We start from the raw sequence: 19,996 nt of genomic DNA, 5'->3' as shown, positions 1-19,996 counted from the left end.
TATATGGCACAAGAGCAAATAATAGTGGATGCTTTCAAAAAAGGGCGGGTGGATGGGAAATTTTGGAGATTGGGTAGTGTTGATTTAATAACTTTGGAAAACTGAACTTCTCTTTAGAATTGCTGAATAGATAAAGGCAGATGCACTGTTGCTTGCCGTAGGGGAGCCATACAGCATCATACGATGTTCAGTTTCTCTGATGCCTGTGATTACTGTCTCTGCTGTTGCCTTGAACATTAACTGTGTTGGTACAAGATTTCTAATATGTATAGGCATCTTATTGGGAGTCTTGAGAGGCACGTGGCAGTGGATTAATGTTAAATGGTTGATGCTGGTACTGCCCCCAGTCTTTCACTCTGGGACAAGGACGTTGGACCTGTTTATGAATCAGCTCCTGAGTCACTGCAATTTTCAGTCCAGCTGATTAAGGTAACCTGATCTGACTTTGATTTATTCTAATACTCCAGGCTGCAGACCTTCACAGGAGAGTGGTCCTGGTAGCTGGGGGGAGTAACAGCAACAGCTTCGACTAGTTTTTTCATCCTGCTACTAGGTATCTATCTATAACAGTGCCAATACTGGAGGCAAACTTCAAAAGCCAAGTGTTGTTTAGGCAAATCTGTTTTATTTGGTATAGCCATGTGTTGGCACACAGATTAACCATATGTCAGTTGAGAAAGCAATTGCCTGTGCTGAAGTTTGTCATCTCCTGTAGTAGCATGAGTTGAAGATACTCTCCTCAGTGTCCAGCAGATTGCTGTTGTATTTGTGCTGACACAGCTGCTGGGGCTGGGCTGTGATCCAGACTTGGACTTTTGATCTACCTTGGTGTTTTTTGGAAAGAGAGGTCACAGTGCTTTAACTTTCAGAGTTTATTCAGCTTCCTCACCTGGGTTGTGGCATGACCCCACAGTGTGTTGTGACAGCTAGAGATAGCAGGCTGCAACTTACAGGAGAGAACAAAAGGGCTTTCAGCGTTTGTAGAAAGAGATGGCTTTGACAGTAGTACTAAGTGAACATATTCCCAAACTGGTGTGAGACTGATGGGTGATAACTGTTTGCAAGTGACAAAGTGGATCAACAAGATCACAAGTGAGCTTGTGATCCAGCCCTTCCAGTGTGCCACGTTCCAGTTGTGTGATGGATAGTGGGTATTGACTGAATTTGAAGTTGCTGTCCACAGGGGCAAGCTTCTAGGCTGTTGCTAATTTTTTCTACCGTGTGTTAATTTATTAAATTTAAGTTTTTGAGAAGGTACTGTCAAAATCAAATTTTAGTTAAGGCAAGAGTTTGTATAGGTTAGTTGAAATATTTTCACACTTTGACTTTGTTGTATGAAGACAACTGCAAAACCTTAAATCCATTTATCTGTAAACAGTACAGCAATTAGGTAATTGAGTTAATTGGCCAACCTTAGAAGGCTGAGGAAAGGAAAGGGGTATAAACAAAAGAGAGTGGAGCAGAATTTTGTGCCCTGTACTCTTGTTTTTCACTTTAGTATAATGTTAGTTGCTTATGTGGGAATAAAAATCTTTACGTTCAGCCAAATGAAAGTGTTGCTTTAAGGAAGACAGTATAGTTTACACTCTTTCCTGAATTGTGTTGAGTCCTATTTTTAGTGACTTCTAGGAGGCAAGGATTCAAGTTCAGTGACTGCTAACATAGCAGAAATAATGTAGTTCCTGGTCCTTTGTGATTTTTTAAGTGTTTTCTGCAGTCAAGTAATTTAATAGTTAAAGCCCTGGGTAATGTGAAAGTTCTTGAAATAGCTTTTTTTTTTTTGAAACTACTTCAGAATAAATCTCGATCTTCTTAAAGAAAATCAGTCCTTGTTACTCATCATGTGATGATCAGATGAGAACGACCAACTTCCTTTGAAACATTTTGCATTTATCCTCATTTATGTTTCTTAGAATACATTGTAGAAAATGTATTTCATTGCAGTATGAATATACACTATTTTGGAATTTGTCTTCCCTACATATCAAGAGGTTCCTTATATAATGATAACCTGCTTTAATTTAAATAAATGTTATTACTTCATTATCTTCTTAATTGCATTTGCAACTGGGGCTGGTCCCTGGGATCTTTTGTGAAGGTGACCTCTAAGATAGTCTTTATGGGCTGAAAATTAATGCACAATGAAGGAGGAGTAATACTTTCTGTTTTACCAATCCGTGCATTGTTTGCTTTTTTTTAGTCAAATTTTTTTTTGCTTTTGGTGCTCCCAAAATGTTGCCAGTTTGTTTTCTTATCAACAGTCTTTTAAAATTAAGAGCCAAAGTGTTTATTTTTGTAGTTCTGTTTAAAGGGCCAACAAAAGAGTTCTGTTCTCTTTTTGTTTATTACCTTTAACAAAGCCACATGCAGTTTCTGATGAAGAACAGCCAATGGTATCTGTTTCAGGTATGACCTTCTAATAGCTGTAAACAAAGGTTTTTCCTGTGAATGCTAAACTTTGCAATGTCTTTTCAGGTACATGGTTTGTGTATTTAAGTGGGTAAGGTACAGAGTCATCACAAGTTGTAATGGGACATACAGGATTATAGCAGAGGATTTATGCTCTGCTGCTTAGATAAGCATACAGTATGAGATGAACAGTTTCAGGGGACTTGTTTCTACTGCAGGTACAGCATAGTTTTATCCATTCTATAAGGTAAGCTGAATTTTTAATGTGGTCTCCAAAGAACATTGAAGCATTAGAGATGTTCAGGTCTTTTGTAAATTTTGAAGAGAACAATTAAAATGAAGATTCATTGTGTAAAGAAAAATTTTTTTTTTTTTTCTTGGTTCTCTTGACCTTGATTTACTGAGTGCATGCTTGTGTACATCCCTGGGGAAAAGATGTGTTTTCTTAGTCCCCCTTCAGTATTTTCTAATTGTTTTCAAATGCAGCTTCTACAGTGACACCAGGTCCTGAAAACATATCTGGAGATGATTAACTCTGGTAAAATTGTGTATATGTCCAGAGTATGGCCAGCAGTTATAAATTTGGAGGAATCCCACTCTCTAGGTTTGGAGTAGCATGGTTACCCTTCAAAACTACTGTCCAAACAGCTCTATTAAAAATCTCTGCGTGTGTTTTGTAACTAGCATAATTCAAGCGAGGCAATGTCAGATTGCTATCCTTTGTGCCCTGGAAAGAAAGCAGTGATCCTAAATGATGGAAATGGATTCACTCTGGGAAATATTCTTCCACTTCCGTGGAACAGAATTTCAGAAACATTGTTTTCCCTTGTGTACGGCACGGAGATGTTAAAGCTTATGATTTAGTTCTTTCACTTGAATTGCTGGCATACTTCTGAAATTCATTACCCAAATAAATGTAATCTGTCTGCTAGTATAAAATCAATATTTTTTGTTCAAAACTTTTTGCCCTTCTGAACAGTCAAAATTCAAACCTTGAGGCAATACCAAGAAGCTATTGGCTTTCATCTGGCCCTGGGAGTTTTTAGTCTTAGTGTCAGTGTTGGCACTTTGTAATTGCAGCACCAGGGTTTTCAGTGCTTTAATGTTGTTACCATTGGTAGGGGTGAACTAATTCTAATTATGGCAGGAAGCTTTTTACAGATGATCTGTGGAGTGTGCACTCCAGTGTTGCCTTGCTTATATGCCTGGTCCTGGAACAAACAATTAGTCTGAGCAACCAGTAGGTTGGCTGTATAACAGAAAAAAGTTATATTTTATCATATGAGTGGTACTTTTAACTGCATTACTGCTGCTTGGTTCCTCATTGTCTTTGAGTGTCAAAGCAGAAGCCCAATTTTATGCTTTTGCATCTTAAACACAGGTTTTTGCACTGAACCTCAGTCGGAAGACAGCATGTGCATGTCAGTATTTACTTTGATGTTCATGTGGCTGGGTGCAGTTCAGTGCCATGCACCTCTTTTTCTGCTGGTATGTTCATCTTCATAGAATTTTGGATGGAGTGAGAGGCTGGGGGGAACTGTAAACATACACCCGAAATGCTCATTCTTTTCAAAAAGAGCTGCTAAGACAAGGATGCCTTTGTAGGAGGCAAGAGACGGGCCCCTTTTGACTTTATAATCTGTGTGTTCTGCTTGTCTTTCATCTACAGGAGTGTCTACAAAAGGAAATTTAAGAACAAGGTATTTGCCAAAATATCAAAAAAGTGAAACTGAGCTAAAGGTGCCTGTAGCTGTTGCTTCTGTTTCCATGGATCCTGTTAGAAGCACAGGAGATCTAACAGGGCAGCAGGTAAGTAAAGGCAGATTTTTCTTGCTCTTAAAAGTGCACATAGTAGAAAAATGGCAGAAAATCTTTAGACTGAAAAATTTTAAACCGTTTTAGAGTGTTATTATTTTTGCAATCTCTTACACTTTTTGCCCACTTACATGGTCACTTGCTGGCAAAAATTACTTTTCCACTGAGATCGCTTACCCTTCTAAAGAGAACAAAGGCTGAACATGCTAATTTGTGTAAATGGTATGTAACTGGGGCTGTGTAAAAATTATATGTATTTCTATGTGTGTGTACAGGAAGTGAGTGTAGCTTTGAGTAGCCCCTAATCTGTATGTTATTAGCCAAATACACAAGTAGTTGTGTTTATGACTATTCAGTTTCATTGTTCTAGTCATATCACTTAGAAACAAACTTGTAAAATTCTTTTGAGGGACCTTTTTGCTGTGGCTGCTCATGTTAGTAGGATAAAATCACTTTCTGTTTTTGATAGTGAAAGTTACAAATGCATCTGAGTAGTATGAGTAGCTTTTTCAGTGGACATTATCGTTGGCTCTGTTTTGAATTGTCTGGTCTACTCCTGTGGCTAGGTGACACTTTACCTACAGTTTATTGCAGTAGAAATTTCAAAGCAGTGGGCTTACCTTTGGAAGGTTATTCTATATTCTGATAGGTCTTGTGATATTCAGGAATCTGTTGAGAGATGCCATTTTTCTAACATGATTTGTATAGTACAGTGACTACGTAAGTCATTTGAGTACCGTTACGTCTCTTGCCTAGTAGTCATCTTGGGCAAGTCTGTAAGTCGCTAGTTTGGTATCTTCCCACTTACAGGTGGGATCTAAAACTTTTGACTGCTTCTGAATCATTGTTGTATTATCATGCAGTTAAATCTTGTTCTTTGTCTGGGCTAAGATGGCCTTCTCTGTGTCTTCTGTGTGCTGAGTAAATGCTATGTGCCTCACATGTATGTTCAGAACTCTGATGTGAAGACAGATCACTCAATTCTCATTGCTTTCACAGTGTCATTGCCCTTTGAATCCTTCAGCGTGACACTCTAATAACTAGTGTTCATTTTCAGGGTTCCTCCTGGACTCATACATTTCCATTCTCTGTTTATCAGTACTTGTTCTTAGGAGGCTGGCATGTACCTCCACTTTGCAAATGATGCTGTTAAATGACATGCAGAGATATGTCATAAATAGCCCCCATTATGCAGACTCTTTATATAGAAGCATCTCTTCATAAGTATCTACAAGCCTGCTGCCTCAAAGATGCCTTCATATGTTGCTTTAAAATCTGTTTTGTTGAATTGTGTGTTGTTTGCATTACTTTGCATTGTTTTGAGAATTTTAACTCCTTTTTCCCTGTGAGAGCTGTTGGGGTAGAAATGGGCTTTGTTCTTTTTATACAATGCCTAATATGCCAAATCTTCATTTGAGACCCAAATGTGCTTTTATAATGCTAGCAATAAAATGGGTTCAAAGCTTTTTTACTTTGCTGTCTTTTTTAACCTTCTGTTTTTCTCTTACCTTGCCAAATCCTCGTGGAAACTTTGTGCTCTAACTTTGAAGATAAGCTCTGAATTACTGGAAACAAATAGAACAAATGCACTTTACTAGTTATGGAAAAGGAAGGTTTCACAAAGTTTTTTGCAAGGAGTTTTCATCACCAACAAAACTTGTTTTCTTCAAGGTGTTGTGTACCTGTCTAGGGAGAGCTGATCGCTTTACTTTAACATACTTTAACACTGTTGTACCGGTAGGTTGCTCACCATTATGATTTACCAGAATCCTCTTCTGAAGAGAATGGATTGAATTTTGCTCTAATATGAATCTTGGCAGAACTGATTTACCTTTTCTTCATTCAGATAGACTTGAGTACCACAAAGGAGGATGAGAGTTTTGGAGAAGACTTCAGAAAGACCTTGCTAGCTCTGGAGCACTTCTGGTACTTTTAAGAAATCAGTGGTTTGCTATATTGGTCTTGACCAAAATTTCCTATCTTCTTACTTGCTATTTAACAGAAGTTGTCTGCTTCTCTCATGCACATTGTCATCTTCCAAGGTGTGGTTTATAAAGTGAGATAATACTCCATTTATGTAGTACATTTCATCCAGAAAATACTGAGTTAAGAAACTGTGTTCTACTCTGAGCTGTGTAGAAAGGACAGAAATTTGGAAAAAGGAGACTATACAGTCTTGGCCTATATCTCATTTATCATCTTGTTTTGATGGTGGAGCTGTTGCTGTGCATAATTCCACAGCTTCATTTTGACATGGTAATGTTAGGTTAATGGTTGGACCGGGTGATCTTAAAGGTCTTTTCCAACCTAAATGATTCTATGATTCTATGTGTTACGGTACAAGTCTGCCTTTGAGAATTTTTTGTGTGCCATCTATCCATACCTGTGGGTGATACAAAAAAGCACAGACTAACTTTTCAGATTTTCCTCTTCATCTCACAAATGTTTGTCTCACAGTGTGTGCACAGGTTTGGGTAATAGTTTGAGGTACCTTCTGTTGAAATCTCCTTCACCGATGTGATCAAGCTTCTGCCTCGTTTTTGCGTGAAAAATTTCTTGTAACTTTTTTTTTTTTAAAGAATTCCATCATCTAGCTGCTAAAAAAATAATTTTCAGGCATCTTTAGCATGGGAAATGGAAATCCTTCAGCCATATATTTAGCTGAAGTTAAATTCAGTTAAGTTAAAGACATTCTCTCTTAATTTGTATGACTGTAAATAGCATATGTTTGGGACGGAAACTGTGAAATCAGATGTCCCCTTGAAAAGCCCTGAAGTCTAATTTGCCTTGTGAAACTCCATTCCCCCCCTCCCCCACCGAGGAAAATACACTGAAGTTAAAATAAGAGTGTACTGCAGGGTCAGGTGGGTATAACATGAGTCTGTGTAAAATCATCACCTCTTTCAAAAGCGACATAGTCCTTTAATTGTTTCAAACCACTGTTCAAGAAGCAATTAGCTAAGAATGGAAGGGGGCACTTCCTCTCTGTTGTGTGTAGGTCAGCTGCCATTACTGCTAATGAGGGGAGAGAAGGCCCGTGTTTGCTTCGTATGCTCTGTTGTTGTTCTGTGCTGTATTGTGTTAACTTGGCCAAACTGCAAGGCATTTGGCAGCATTCTTGTATCTCATGTTAAGCACTGTATGCGCTCAGGGAGGTTTGTAATATTTGTAGGTTTGTAAAACACTAAACTGAAAATAAGTAAGTCAGATGAAGTGGGAATATTTAAACTTGCCAAAATCTTGGGCAGAGTAGCGTAGCTCTTGTTGCTGCTTTCATCTAGGGATGCTTATTTTGTGCTTATCGCTAGCACTTTAGAATTGAGTCACTGATGACAGAAATTTTTGATAAATAAAAACAATTTAGAACTTAGAACTGTTTCCTGCTTGGAAACACCCAAAATAGGTAATGTCCATAACCGCAACAATAGAAGGGACCGTCGCACACACGCACAGCAACGTGCCCTCTGGTGGACATTGATAACAAATACTGCAGGTCTCGGTGTGATAAAGGAATGCATTAAAGGGACTCAAGTGCTGGGGTACATTAAAGGTTTGTTTTGAGAAGGAGTAGTAAGTATGAAGGTAGCAAATAAGTGATTAAAACCAAACAATAGTGATGTGTGAAAGGGTGTGTACTTTTCTGTGTGTTAAAAAAATCCTTTGAAATAAGGACTTACCATCTACTAACAATATACTCCATACCTTTTTTGCTGTTTTGGTCATAAACGCTAAGGCGGAATGTTTTTTTTCTTACTCTTTATTTTAGGATCCTGATGTAATACAGTTTGGACTTGGATTTGGATATCACTGCACTAGATTTCCAAGTCATAAGAACCTACTACCCCTTATCTAGTATGAATCAGTGAATAGTGTATATCTTAAAACTTTACCCAGCATGTTTAGTATTGAAGCTAGGAGCTTGCATTTGAATTACAAGTCTGTTAAAAGAATTCTTCACAATTTGGTAATTTGTTTCACTGAACTGTGCTTATATTTTAAAAAATATGTGTTTTATTTCCAGTTGGAATTTGTCTACTTTCAACTTCTAATTATTATGTCTTGAAATGCTTTTAATCTCTTATGAAATATTTGTTCTCCTTTAAAGAGTGCTTTCTAAAACGTTACCTTAAATTTTCAGGTCACTAATGAAGGAGGAATGAAGAGTGCTTCTTTAAAGGATTTGTGTCCTGAGGACAAGAGACGCATTGCAAATTTAATTAAAGAACTTGCCCGGTAAGAATAAGCATCACCTGAAAATGCATTATGTTTAAGGAGAGTCATTCCTCTAATTAACATCAAGCAATGTAGAACTGCATTATGGAACTGAATATTTGCATAAGGTAATTCTTCTTGCTGGAAGAGGTATGAACAGTGAAGCAGCCTGATCATTTTTTCCTTGCTTCCTGACGCTGAATCCCCTAAACGTATTGAAAGCAAGAGCCAAAGTTTTGTGACCTGCAGTAGTTCATCTGTATAAACCTAGTCACAGGGCTAGGGTTTTGTTTGCTGCTTGTATCCTTTGCTTTACATAAACACATGTTGTCTTTTGGAAATAACAAACTTTGTTGATATGAAACTTTGTAGTGCTTATTTGTCAGGGGTAAGCTTTTATATGGAATGCCACATTAAAGGTGGATTGGCGATCTTGTGGCTGAAACATGAAATCAGTGTTTGCCTGTGTTTGCACATGTACAGCAGTAAAGAGTCCAGTTTAATTTTAACTTATCTAGCCAAACTTTCTTTTGCTTTGATTAATTTCTTCAAGTTCTCCCTATTCTTTGAAAGGAGAGGCAGAAATAGTGCAAGATTCTCAGCTTTAGTAAACGTTTTTTTCTAAGTTTCATTCCAGTGCTAGTTGCATTCACAAAAATAAACGATGTGAAAAATAAGTTGAATTTTCCCCCTCTGTGTCCCTAACACTTCATAATCTCTGGAAATCTGCATCTTACATAGCGGCTGTAAAATTGAGAAGGAGCACATGGGACTTTGTCAGGCTTTCGCACAGCATCAGAGGGGAAAGTCTTGTGAGATGATCTTGGGTCCTTTGGGCTAAACGTTACTGTCCATACTAACAATTTATAAAGGCAAAGCTTTTCTAGAACAAAATACAAGTTCTCAGGTATTAATGAAATGCTTTGTGCCATAGATTTGATATGTCTCTGCAATAATTGGCAAGCATTACTGTCCTTTTTATATAGGGAAATTTGGGCAGAGAAATTAAGTTACTTGCTCAAGGTCATGCAATAGGTCTCTGGTGCAGCTAGGAATATTTTCTCCCTGATTATTCTCATCCAGTGAACCATTTTGCCTGCTAATAATTTGTACCAGTATAGGATTTCTTGCTATACAGTACTTCAGTAATTTCTGAAGTTCTTCATGCTTGCAACTCTATTTTATCCTACCTCATGTGTTAGAAAATGTCTAGTTAAGGCTGTCATAAAGAGTAGATTGCTGGGAAGTGTGGTTACAAATTGTCAGATGTTGGAGCTATTCGGACACTGTTGCCACTATTGATATATAGAGGTATATTCTAATATTAAAAAAAGCCTTTTATTACATTGTTCCTCATAATACACTGCTCCCTAGTGAATAGTAGTACACTAACTCATTTGAGCATGGGATTCTTCTTAAATCTCAGATGCTGTGATTTTTCCCTGAGGACAGTTTGATATTTCTGCCTGACATTTCTTTGAAGAAAAATAGAAGGTGCAGCAACATTAATTTTGAAAAGTAAAATTAGTGGAACACTATTATTTTATACTTAGTTCTCTTTTATTTTTAAACCTAATCATATTTTTATTGGATGTAATTAAAAGTCCTTTGCAGAGTAATAGGGAAGTTGAACTTTAATTCCGCTCACCTCGTCACTTTTTTAAAACTCTCCATAATTTTCATCCCTACTTGTGCAATGATGGGGGGTTTTTACGTGCAGTAGAGAATTCTGTGCTATTTCGGAGAAGAAAAGGAACCAGCAGAATGCTGAAAGTTTTCCAGGAAGACTGTCCTGCAGTAAATAATTGGAATAGTAAAGATCTCACTTGACCAGAGCTATACTTCACTGTTCTTTATTTTGCTACTGTTTATGAATTAAAATGATGGTAGTTGGGACTAATTCTTGCATGTTTATTGCAGGATGGTGGACAGAAATAGATTGGTCAATAACTGTCTGTATGAAGACAGTTTTAAAGTGGTAGAATTCTGTCTGCGTGGAAACCAGTGGCAAAATATGATTAAATCCTGGGGCTTGAATTTCAACCAAGTCTTGCTTGAGCAGTTCAGGGTATTCGTCTTTCCCCTGACTTTTGCGGCTGCTGAAGGAGAGCTAACATACTTTCCTTTCTCTTCCCATTCTTAACTTGCATTCCCAATGTGCTTTTGAACATTGGGAAGATGTGTGCCTGTGCATTAGCTAATATGCTGCAGGGAGAGATTTTGTCTTGGTGTGAGTAAATGCTAACGCTGGCTATATTATTTTCCTGTCCTTTGAGAAAATTGGTTACTGGGCTGCAATGCTCTGCTGCTAGGATTCCAGTGGCTGACATCACATTAGCTGTTAGGGACTTCATGAGATTGAATTTTGAGACAGGGTTGAAGGAAAGGACTCGGCTGTATCCTTTCTAATCTTCCTTTCTAGGCTAAATAATCTTAGTTTTTGGTCTGTGCTGCCACCTGTAAATCTAACCATTATTTTGCCTTTCTTTGAACATAGCCAATCTTCCCTCTTCAGGTGAAAACACAGGCAAACTGGATCCAAAATTTAAAAGACTCAAATTTTGTAAATCTGAATTTTTTTATTTGTGTCAGCAGATTCTTTTCAAATTTTTTTTTTTAGGGAATTTCTGAGTAGAATGAGTCATGCCTATGAATGCCAAAGTGCTTTGTAAGTAAATGGGAAATTCTTGAGTGTGATCAGCCATTATTTTCAAAAACAAGCAGAGTGGCACCTTCGTGTTTTCAGCAAGGCGCTGCTGGCGTGGTGGTGAAAGTGGCAGGCACAGTAAGAGCAAATTTTCATAGAATCATAGAATCGTTTAGGTTGGAAAAGACCTTTAAGATCATCCAGTCCAACCATTAACCTACGCTACCAAGTCTACTCTAAGCCAATCAAGGGTAGACTAGACTACTAGCTCTCCCTCCAAGCAGAGTCCCTTTAAGATGCAAAAAAAGACATTCTCTGAGCTTTTGTTACTGCAGGCTCCTCCTGAAGCAGTCATCAGCTTATGTAATGAAATGAGCAGTGACATGGTGAAGATTCTGAAAGATTCCTACCCTTGTACTCTGCGCCAATGTCAGGACACATTAGCCTCTTCCAAGAGGGAGCAGCACAAGGTCCCCTGGGACCTAGCCTGTTAACTGTTGAGTGTTAAGGATTTGCTAGACACCATACTGAGAATGGTTACAAAGTATTCTGGAGTGAAATATTTTAAGTGATATGCAGATTTTGAAAGCGCTCTCTGTCTTGGAGAATGGAGAGGGTCATAGCTTTCCTTGCAGAGAGAGTGCATGGGTGCTTGCAAGCATCCACCTCACTCCTAACTGATACATAGCCATAGTACTGTGACTTTCCAGCTCCTCCTATGACATGTACATCATAAATACTTCTTCCCTGCCTGCACAGTTCATATATGCCTGTAAACATATGCAATTTGCTTTTGAATGAACATGAGGCATTAACTAAGTGATGTTGAATGGTTCATGAAAGTTTAATTTTTGCTTTTAGTGGTGAGAATTGCTATCTAACTACTTTGTATTCTTTCTTTCTTCAGATAAGATAACAGGGAGCCTGCTTTCTTCACGTTTGTCTTTGCAAACAAATCTTTGAAAGCAATTCAGGTAGAAGGGTATCATAATGGCCTTATCCACCCAAGGGAGGGAGTGATTGCCTTTTTCAAATGAGATACAAGATGGTTTTTGCTGTCAGATTAGTGTCTTTCTGGCAAAGAGCACGGGCATGCCCAGAATGACTTCTACCCAGCAGCTAGTAAAACAGCCTTCAGACAGCCCTTTGTCCCTTATTGAGAAAGTGCTTCCTCCTTCCTAAGACCTTGGATTCCTAAATCCTTTGTAGGGTGCTGGCAGTCTGGGATGGCTAGTCTTTTCTACTGGCACTGCTCTATGTGGAGTTTTTATCCTCATATGAAGATGAAATTGACGAACTAAAATTGAAATTTTTCCAACAAAAGGTGAAAATGAGAATCAAAACAGAAGGTTAATTTGGTTACAGAACTGGAAACCATTACAAAGGAGGACAGTAAAACTATTGTAGCGTATATCTGCTGTTTAAGTGTTTTTCTTCCAGCAGTTAGGATCTTTGAAGGACAACTTGCCTGTGGAAGCCCATATTACAAATCTGCAGTGTTTGGCCTCTTGGATTGCCTTCTCTCCTGGGTTATACAACCTCATATTTAACCAAATTATCTGGCTTTAATTTCAATGACAAGATCTTTTCTTCTTTTTTTTTTGTGTGTGCTACTTTAGGAGACAATATCGTGCTGCAGTTCTCTTAATTGGCCAGGCAGTGAGACTGCAAATGAGATATCCCTAAGCTTGTCTGGAAATTACTTCTTGTTGATAGGTAAAGCATGCCTAGGATTATTGTATCACCAATCACACTTACCTTTTGTGCTTAAAAAGTCATTTGTAGCAATAAATTCATGCTGTGAGATCTAGTTTTGTATTATTTTGCAAGTTGCATATCATAAAATTTATCCATTGTGCAGCAATTTCAATTATGTTTTGGGATTGTTGGGGTTTTTTGTTAATTTTTTTAATTTATACAAACTGCCCATGGTACTTGAGTAAAATGTATCATATTTGTGAACAGTGTCCTTAGACAGAAAATGCTGCCATTCTCTCTTCCAGCAGTGCTGGTATTACAAGTCACTTTGCTCAGTTCTGCCAGAGGCATGTTGTGATCAACTCTGGCATGAAGACTTCTTGTTTCATCTTTTTGGAGCACATCTTTCATTTGGAATACCTGATTTCATTCCACGGATCCTGCACGTGCTGGGCTCTGCATGATGCCCTTATCTTGGTCCTTGCTCCATTTTTCCTCCCCCTGTGGTCTTGCCTGTTCCACATACCATTCTTTACTTTGAATGTAAAACCTGTGGTTTTTAAGAATGGTCAGTAAAATATTTTCATCTTTGCTACCTAGTTGGCAGACTAATATTAGGTGAGTGTTCCCTAAAAGAGAAATGTTCCCAGCGAGTATAGGACTGATCAGTGAAGGTTCCAGTGTCTGTGTGTCTGCTTTTTGTTTATTTTGTCTTCTGTGTTAACTTGCTCAGCCACAGTTCTTACTGTATTCAGATTTATCTTGGTAAAAGCTCAATTTTTCTTAGCATTTTTAAAAAATAGAAACCACTATTTTTAATTTGCTTTTTCAGCTCTTTTCTTTTGTAAAGATTGTAAGTGCCTTCAGTTAGAAAGTTCTTTTGAGTTTTGTCCCTAGTGTAGTGTTGAGTGAGTATTACCATAGCCCTTTCTTGTGCATGCCGGTTTTTTATTAGACAAATAAAACTTGAAGTCCTGTGCACTTGACCTGTGCAAGTGCTTCAAAAATTCCACCTGGAGAGCATCAATCCCGCTTATTCAGTGGAATGAGTTAGTGTCATCAGCAAACCTGTTGATCAATTCCTTCTGATCAGTCAGTCAGAACTAGTAGTATCAGCAGTGGGCTTGGGAGTACACTATAATAATTGGAACTGGTGAATTAGGAATTAATTTGAACCCTAAGGCTGATGTCCTAGGAGGGGGTTTTGTGGATATATCTGTATCTGCATTAGGAATTTTTCTTTTTCTACAGAGGCTTCTGTAAAATAAAATTAAAATCTCTATTTAGATGTGTCTGGAATTACATAAGCTTTGAAGTGTTGAATTTAAAACAAATCATGAACAATGATGGTGTGTATCCTATGACACAAGATAGGTGAGTGTAAATTGCATGTAAGGAAATGTTGCAGGCACTGAACAGCTGTAATAGTTCTGCTGGTTTGTTGTCTTCACCCTCAGCTGCCAGTCCTCTATTTGTTCCTGGAAACAACAATAATGGAGGTGGACACTAGTGACTTGCCCAGCGGAGCAGCTGTGTCCTTTTAGTTGTGGTGCCTTCATTCTTTCACTGCTCTTTTCTGACCACAAGTGGATGAAAAGCAGGTGAAAATCCTTTTGAGGAGCATTACGAGCCTTGTAATGTATCTGTTTGGCATCAGTGAAGTCCTTCCTAGTTCTGCTAAAAATCATTTGTTCTTTACTGCCAGAAGGCAAAGAAATAAGTATATAAAAAAAATCTCACTGAGCTATATATAGGATGTGACATAAACCCAGCATAATCTGATGACGTTCTTGTATTCCGTTTCTCTAGCTTCCTGTCACCACCTCCTGTGAGTAACCGTCTTCCATATCTCGCCTGCCCATTATGGCCTGTCTCCTGCTTTGCGATACATAAATACGTAATGCCACGTTTCTTCTAAGATCACTTACTGTTCTCAGTCATTTACTCCACAAGATATGTGGTACAATATATTCATGTGTCTGGGAGTATGACAGCTTGCTGTGATATGTGTTAAATACAAACACAGCATGTGAATGTGATGCAGACTGATACAAGCAGCCAATCACAGGATCTAGAGATGGGTAAAACCTGCTAGGTTTAGTCTAAATTCTCTAGTGCTCTGTTCTTTCTTACCTTACCTTATTTTCTTATACTGTTGTTTGATTTTAATATTCTTAGGTGCCAACATGGCCCAGCATTTCAGTTGTCCTTAACCTTTTTCTGACGCAGCATCACTCCTGCAGTTAGTAAGCAAGCTTCTTTCATTACGTAGTGCCCTGGAGATGATACTTGTCCTCTCTTTCCCTTCCGATCTTTTTTTTCTCCCCTTGTTCTTGTTTCCTTCCTGTCTTTCATCTATATGGTCATTTCTGTCTTCATTGTCTTTTTCTAATTGATGGGTTTTATTCTCTGTTCTCTACTTTTTTAAATCCTAAGAAACAGGAAGCATACTTGCATCTTTCAGTGATGATGTGAAGGAAGGTCATATGACTTGGTAATGACTTGGTAGTGTAGGTTAATGGTTGGACTGGATGATCTTAAAGGTCTTTTCCAACCTAAATGATTCTATGATTCTATATATACTGTAGTCATTTATCTGATTGCTCTAGATTCAGACCAAACGCACTGGTTGTGGTTAGATGCAAAAGCCTGAGTCTGCAGCCTGTGGCATATGTACCGTAGTTGTAACTGCATCAGGGAGCAAGGATGTATGGTAGATAGTTTTCAGAAGTTTGTTGCCTGCCTAACTATGGCGTACATAGGTGTTGGGATAGATCCAGAGTTAATACAGCTGGTTCCCTTTGCATTGTTTATTTTCTGATGTGTGCACAACCCTTTTGAGACAGCCTTTGAGTGGAAGGAAAGGGGCCTGGGAATGAGTTGATGGAACACTGCTGGTGAGACAGGATTGTAAATGAGACCATGGGCATATGAATAGTGGAATGTTTTTATCCTAAATGCATGGTTTTTTTGTGTAATTTAGAAACTTTCCAATTAATAGTTTGTTCCAAGCTTTCAAACTGCTCTAATTTACAGAATTTGATTATAGCTGTATGTTATTTTTCTCCTTCCAGGTTAGTAGAGAAAAGGTGTGAGTTTCAGTATTATTAATTATCTCCAACCATGCAGTCTGCTCAGGCTGTTGTGGGAAGGGCTGTAGGTTGATCTTAGAGTTGGGGAATACTGCCTGTCTATAGTATAGTGACCCAATTGTGGTATTTATGTTTTTTTCCACTGGAATATCAAAACAAATCCATGCCCATTTAAGGGAAACATCATGATGTCAAATGGATGGCTCAGTCCCTGAATGCAGTTCTCTTAAGAATGTTAATGAGTCTGATGCGACTAGTGGAAGGCTTAGTCCGATGCCTGTATATATGTATTTTATATTCCCCCCACCTTTTCCTCTTCCTATAGGATTCTTCCACTTAGAGGAAGTTAAAATTGAAGTTTTCTGAAAGTTGTACTGCTTTGGTCTCCTGTCACCTGTGTTGTGGCGGCTGTTTCATCATCATAAAAGACTGAACTTTAAGAGCCTTCAGCAACAGAAATTGCCTAAGTGCAGAGCAATAATATTTATTAATCTAAGCTTATTACTTAATATTTTTGAAGAGCTTTTATAGAACCATGATTTCTAAGCCATGTTTTTTAGCATAGTTACAGGATCATCTGTGCATAATGGTCTTCTTGCCTACGTGATACCAGAGTAATTGTTTTTACAGCCTGCTCTTGAGGTGCAGAATAAATGATCGTTGTAAACCTTTCTCACATTGTCATCTTTTAATCTGGATCCAATTATTTATACGGAGCAGCAAGATACAGGGTGCCATGGCCCAGACAGAAAGGAAAATTTACTCCTGCGGCTTGATATTTTAAAATCCCCAGAAGAGGACAAACTGTTTTGTTTGGAGAAAACTAACAAGAAAAATTATTCCTTTCATGGACTTATATTTGACCAGTAAATGTGAAGGAAGGATTAGTTTATAGATTAAGAAACAGAAAAGTTTTTCAATTTCCTTCCTGTCTCACCAGCAAAGCTCTCCCATTTGAGTTGTCCGTCTGCATGCCCTAGGTTTGTAAGGATCCCAGTATGTCTTCATTATAACTGCAGGGAATTAGACTGTACAAATCTAATTGTGGGTTCAGGTCCTTACTTTGTTGTTCCACGCTGCCCATTAATGTGCATGTACTATAGTGAGACCAGTGTCTTGAAAAAATAATGTATTGCATGAAGTCATGCATTTTCCAGTGTAACAGAATACAATAAACATTATAAGGAACTAACCTGTTTAAGGGTGGGGAGGGTGATATCCATTTACCTGGAAAGTGGAGGAGTGGGAAGTCAGGCACTGTGGTTATGGGCATGTATTTTATTTCTCTCAAATTCTTTTCAGGGTAAGCGAAGAAAAGGAGGTGACAGAAGAACGGCTGAAAGCTGAACAGGAGTCATTTGAGAAGAAGATCAGACAGCTAGAGGAACAGAATGAACTTATCATCAAGGAAAGGGAAGATATCCTTTAAAAATATGTGCAGGGGCTCACTGTCTGAAATAAAAAGTGAACTACAGAGAAATAATTGTTCTAATTTATGGCAGAAAATAAATCTGCATGTGCTGCCGTTCAAAAGCAATCAGAGAGATGACTTGTCAGCATGTGACGCTGGTTCATTTGAGCTTAAAACTGCCATCCAGCTGTTCCTGTGATGTTGTTTTGCTATGAAATAGATATTTGTCAACTAAAAATGACAATAAGGAATTTATGCATTAAAATATGGTTATAGATTTATGTTTTACTTAATCCTGTTAGGTTGTAATTGAGGCTTAAAACTTGCATGGTATTCCAGTGCTCTGTGTGTCCAGAGAAAGACAACTTGTGCTGAAGGCATTTAAACTGTATGTATGTACTAGGAGGTTTAGTTAATTTAGACTTTTTTTGGTGTAGCTTTTGTTTCTTTGTTTTTTATGTAAAGTTAGCTGATGCTCTTTTCTTGCAGGCTGTGACTTCCATTTTTCTTAAGCTGCATATGCTTAGTGTCAGTCCTGGAATATCACATGTAAAGTTGATGTCGATGTTGCAGGAATTACAATTTTCCTTCAGTGTGGTGTGATAGGCCTTTACAAAATTCTTTTGTTCATTTCTTTTCCAAAGCTTTGATATTGATGCTTTCTTGTTTAACTCCTCAGAGGGCTCACGGTTGACTACAGTGGGATACGGAAGAGATGGTGCTGCAACTACAGCAAAAGCAAATAGTATGTGATTCATCAGGAGCTGTATTTCAAGTAGGGCAGATACTAATGCTATTTCAAAAAGCATTGATGAAACCCAGTGCGCAATACTGTTTTCAGTCCTGAGTCATCCCTTGTTCAAAGAAAAAGTGAAGTTAGTAACAAAAGTTGTGGAGAAGGGCTACTGAAGATGGTGGGGGACCTGGAGAAGCTATTTTCTGAGAAGGGACTAAAGTGTGTGTGCATGTGCTTGTGAATAGTGACTGGCCATATAGAAGTATGTCAAGTTGATGGTAAGGTGAATAGGGGGAGAGACAATGCTGAGACAAAAAGGGACTGTTCAAGCTATAGGCCAGTGTTGGAACAGAAATAAATGGAGATAAACAGTCCACAAACTTGAACATGAGTTACAGGAGGGTTCTTGAAAATTCAAGCAGTTGTATTTCACAGTTTAGCACTGGAAGGCTTAACAAAAAAAAAAAAAAGGTTTTTTATGATGGAGCTCCGTTGGCTTATGAAAGGAATTCAGTGATATGTTGTCTCTGTCAGCAGGGGATTGCCCTTGATGACCCAGAAGATCCCTTGTAGCACAGCGGCACTTACATTAATAGAAAGAATTTGGTCTCTTTGTACTAAATAATATACACATCAATAAGCTTAGCAGGGCATGGAATACTTCCTGGAAAGTATTAAATCTGATGTATTTAAGAGCCATTAGGTGTGACTACAACTCTTTTACATTAATTTCACTGAAGTCAGTATTTTGTTGTATATTACATCTTGTGTATTCAGTTGGCTCATGAATGTGGGTGGGATGTATGTTCCTGATTAATATTTTTTTAATTTATGCACATAAAGCTTTCACTAATTCATCTGAGGTCTGTTTGGCTACTAGGAAGTAGGCATGCTTACTTGTTTTTTTTCTGTGGGTTTTTTTGTTGTTGGTTTTTTGGGGATTTGGTTTTTTGTTTGGTTTTTTTCCTTTACTAGAAATAGATTGCATAAGCATGAATACTTTTTCAGAAGTCTGGTAGACATGGCAGAAGGTTAATGCATGCAATTTTACACTTCATAAAACTCTGTAAAACCTAGAAATATAAAACAAGGTTATAATTTAAAACAATATAATTTTAACTACTGCAATACTTGCCTATCATACATGAATGATTCAAGATCCTCAACCTACCTCTGATCAGTTAATTTTTTATTTTAAAGCTTGTTGCAGAGACAAGAAATGGTAGAAATGACTTGCCAAAGTTGAATACAGATACTGGCTATTTTCAAGTACAGCAACTTGAAATTCTTCCAGTTTTTCTGAAATGTACAGAGTTCACTTGCAAATAAGGTATCAGGGATATAATACCATAATAAAAAACTTTCAAGTCTGGTAAAATCAATTTTACTTACCTTTTTTTTTCCCTCCCCCAAAGCTAATTTATTCTCTATAAAATTGCTTTATTTAGCCCAGCATTTAAAATTACCCTACAATAATAAATTGGTGCTTCTGATATAACTGCAGCTATCCAGTGAAGTGTAGTTTCAGCCTGGTAGAAGTTTAATTTGAATAGCAGGGGGAGTATGTTGGTTTTTTTTTTTAAAGCAACATGTGTTTTATTGTTTGGTTTTTTTCTTACTAAGACTTGCAGCAAAAATATGCTTTGTGTGCTTGAAATCCCTACTTTAAAGGCAGATTTTCATCATTTTGTTGGGGTTGGGTTTTTTTTTTTTTTTTTTTTGAGAAGTTATGTGATGAAGTATGACAAAAGCTTTGGGGAGTAAGGGAGTAGGTGGTATGCAGCAATCTCACTGTAAAACTTTAACTTAGAAGTATTGAAAAAACAGTATCTGTCTGCAGCCTACGCTTACATTTGCTTTGGAATTGGTCAGTGCTGTCTGGGTAGGGAACAACAACTAAAATTTCATGCAAACATGAAAGTCAATTCTGTCCTTCTATTGCAGTTGAAACTTTGAAATTTGAGTAGTTCTTACGA

The 19,996-nt window shown here is 37.8% G+C and overlaps 1 protein-coding gene across 1 annotated transcript in view; it reads left to right on the top strand.

The window, feature by feature from the left end:
- Positions 1-19,996, top strand: part of KIAA1328 (KIAA1328 ortholog) — a 173,812-nt gene that overhangs the window by 2,138 nt on the left and 151,678 nt on the right. The window contains exons 2-5 of the mRNA XM_075726776.1: positions 2,371-2,406; positions 4,079-4,218; positions 8,363-8,457; positions 17,176-17,291. Of these exons, the coding sequence (XP_075582891.1) occupies positions 2,371-2,406; positions 4,079-4,218; positions 8,363-8,457; positions 17,176-17,291 (387 nt within the window). The remainder of the gene's footprint in view (positions 1-2,370; positions 2,407-4,078; positions 4,219-8,362; positions 8,458-17,175; positions 17,292-19,996) is intronic.

The sequence above is a fragment of the Pelecanus crispus genome, chromosome Z (genome assembly GCF_030463565.1).
Source record: "Pelecanus crispus isolate bPelCri1 chromosome Z, bPelCri1.pri, whole genome shotgun sequence".
In the NCBI taxonomy this organism is placed as follows: Eukaryota; Metazoa; Chordata; class Aves; order Pelecaniformes; family Pelecanidae; genus Pelecanus; species Pelecanus crispus.
Note: the sequence above shows the minus strand (reverse complement) of the source record. Positions and strands in the feature narration are given on the sequence as shown.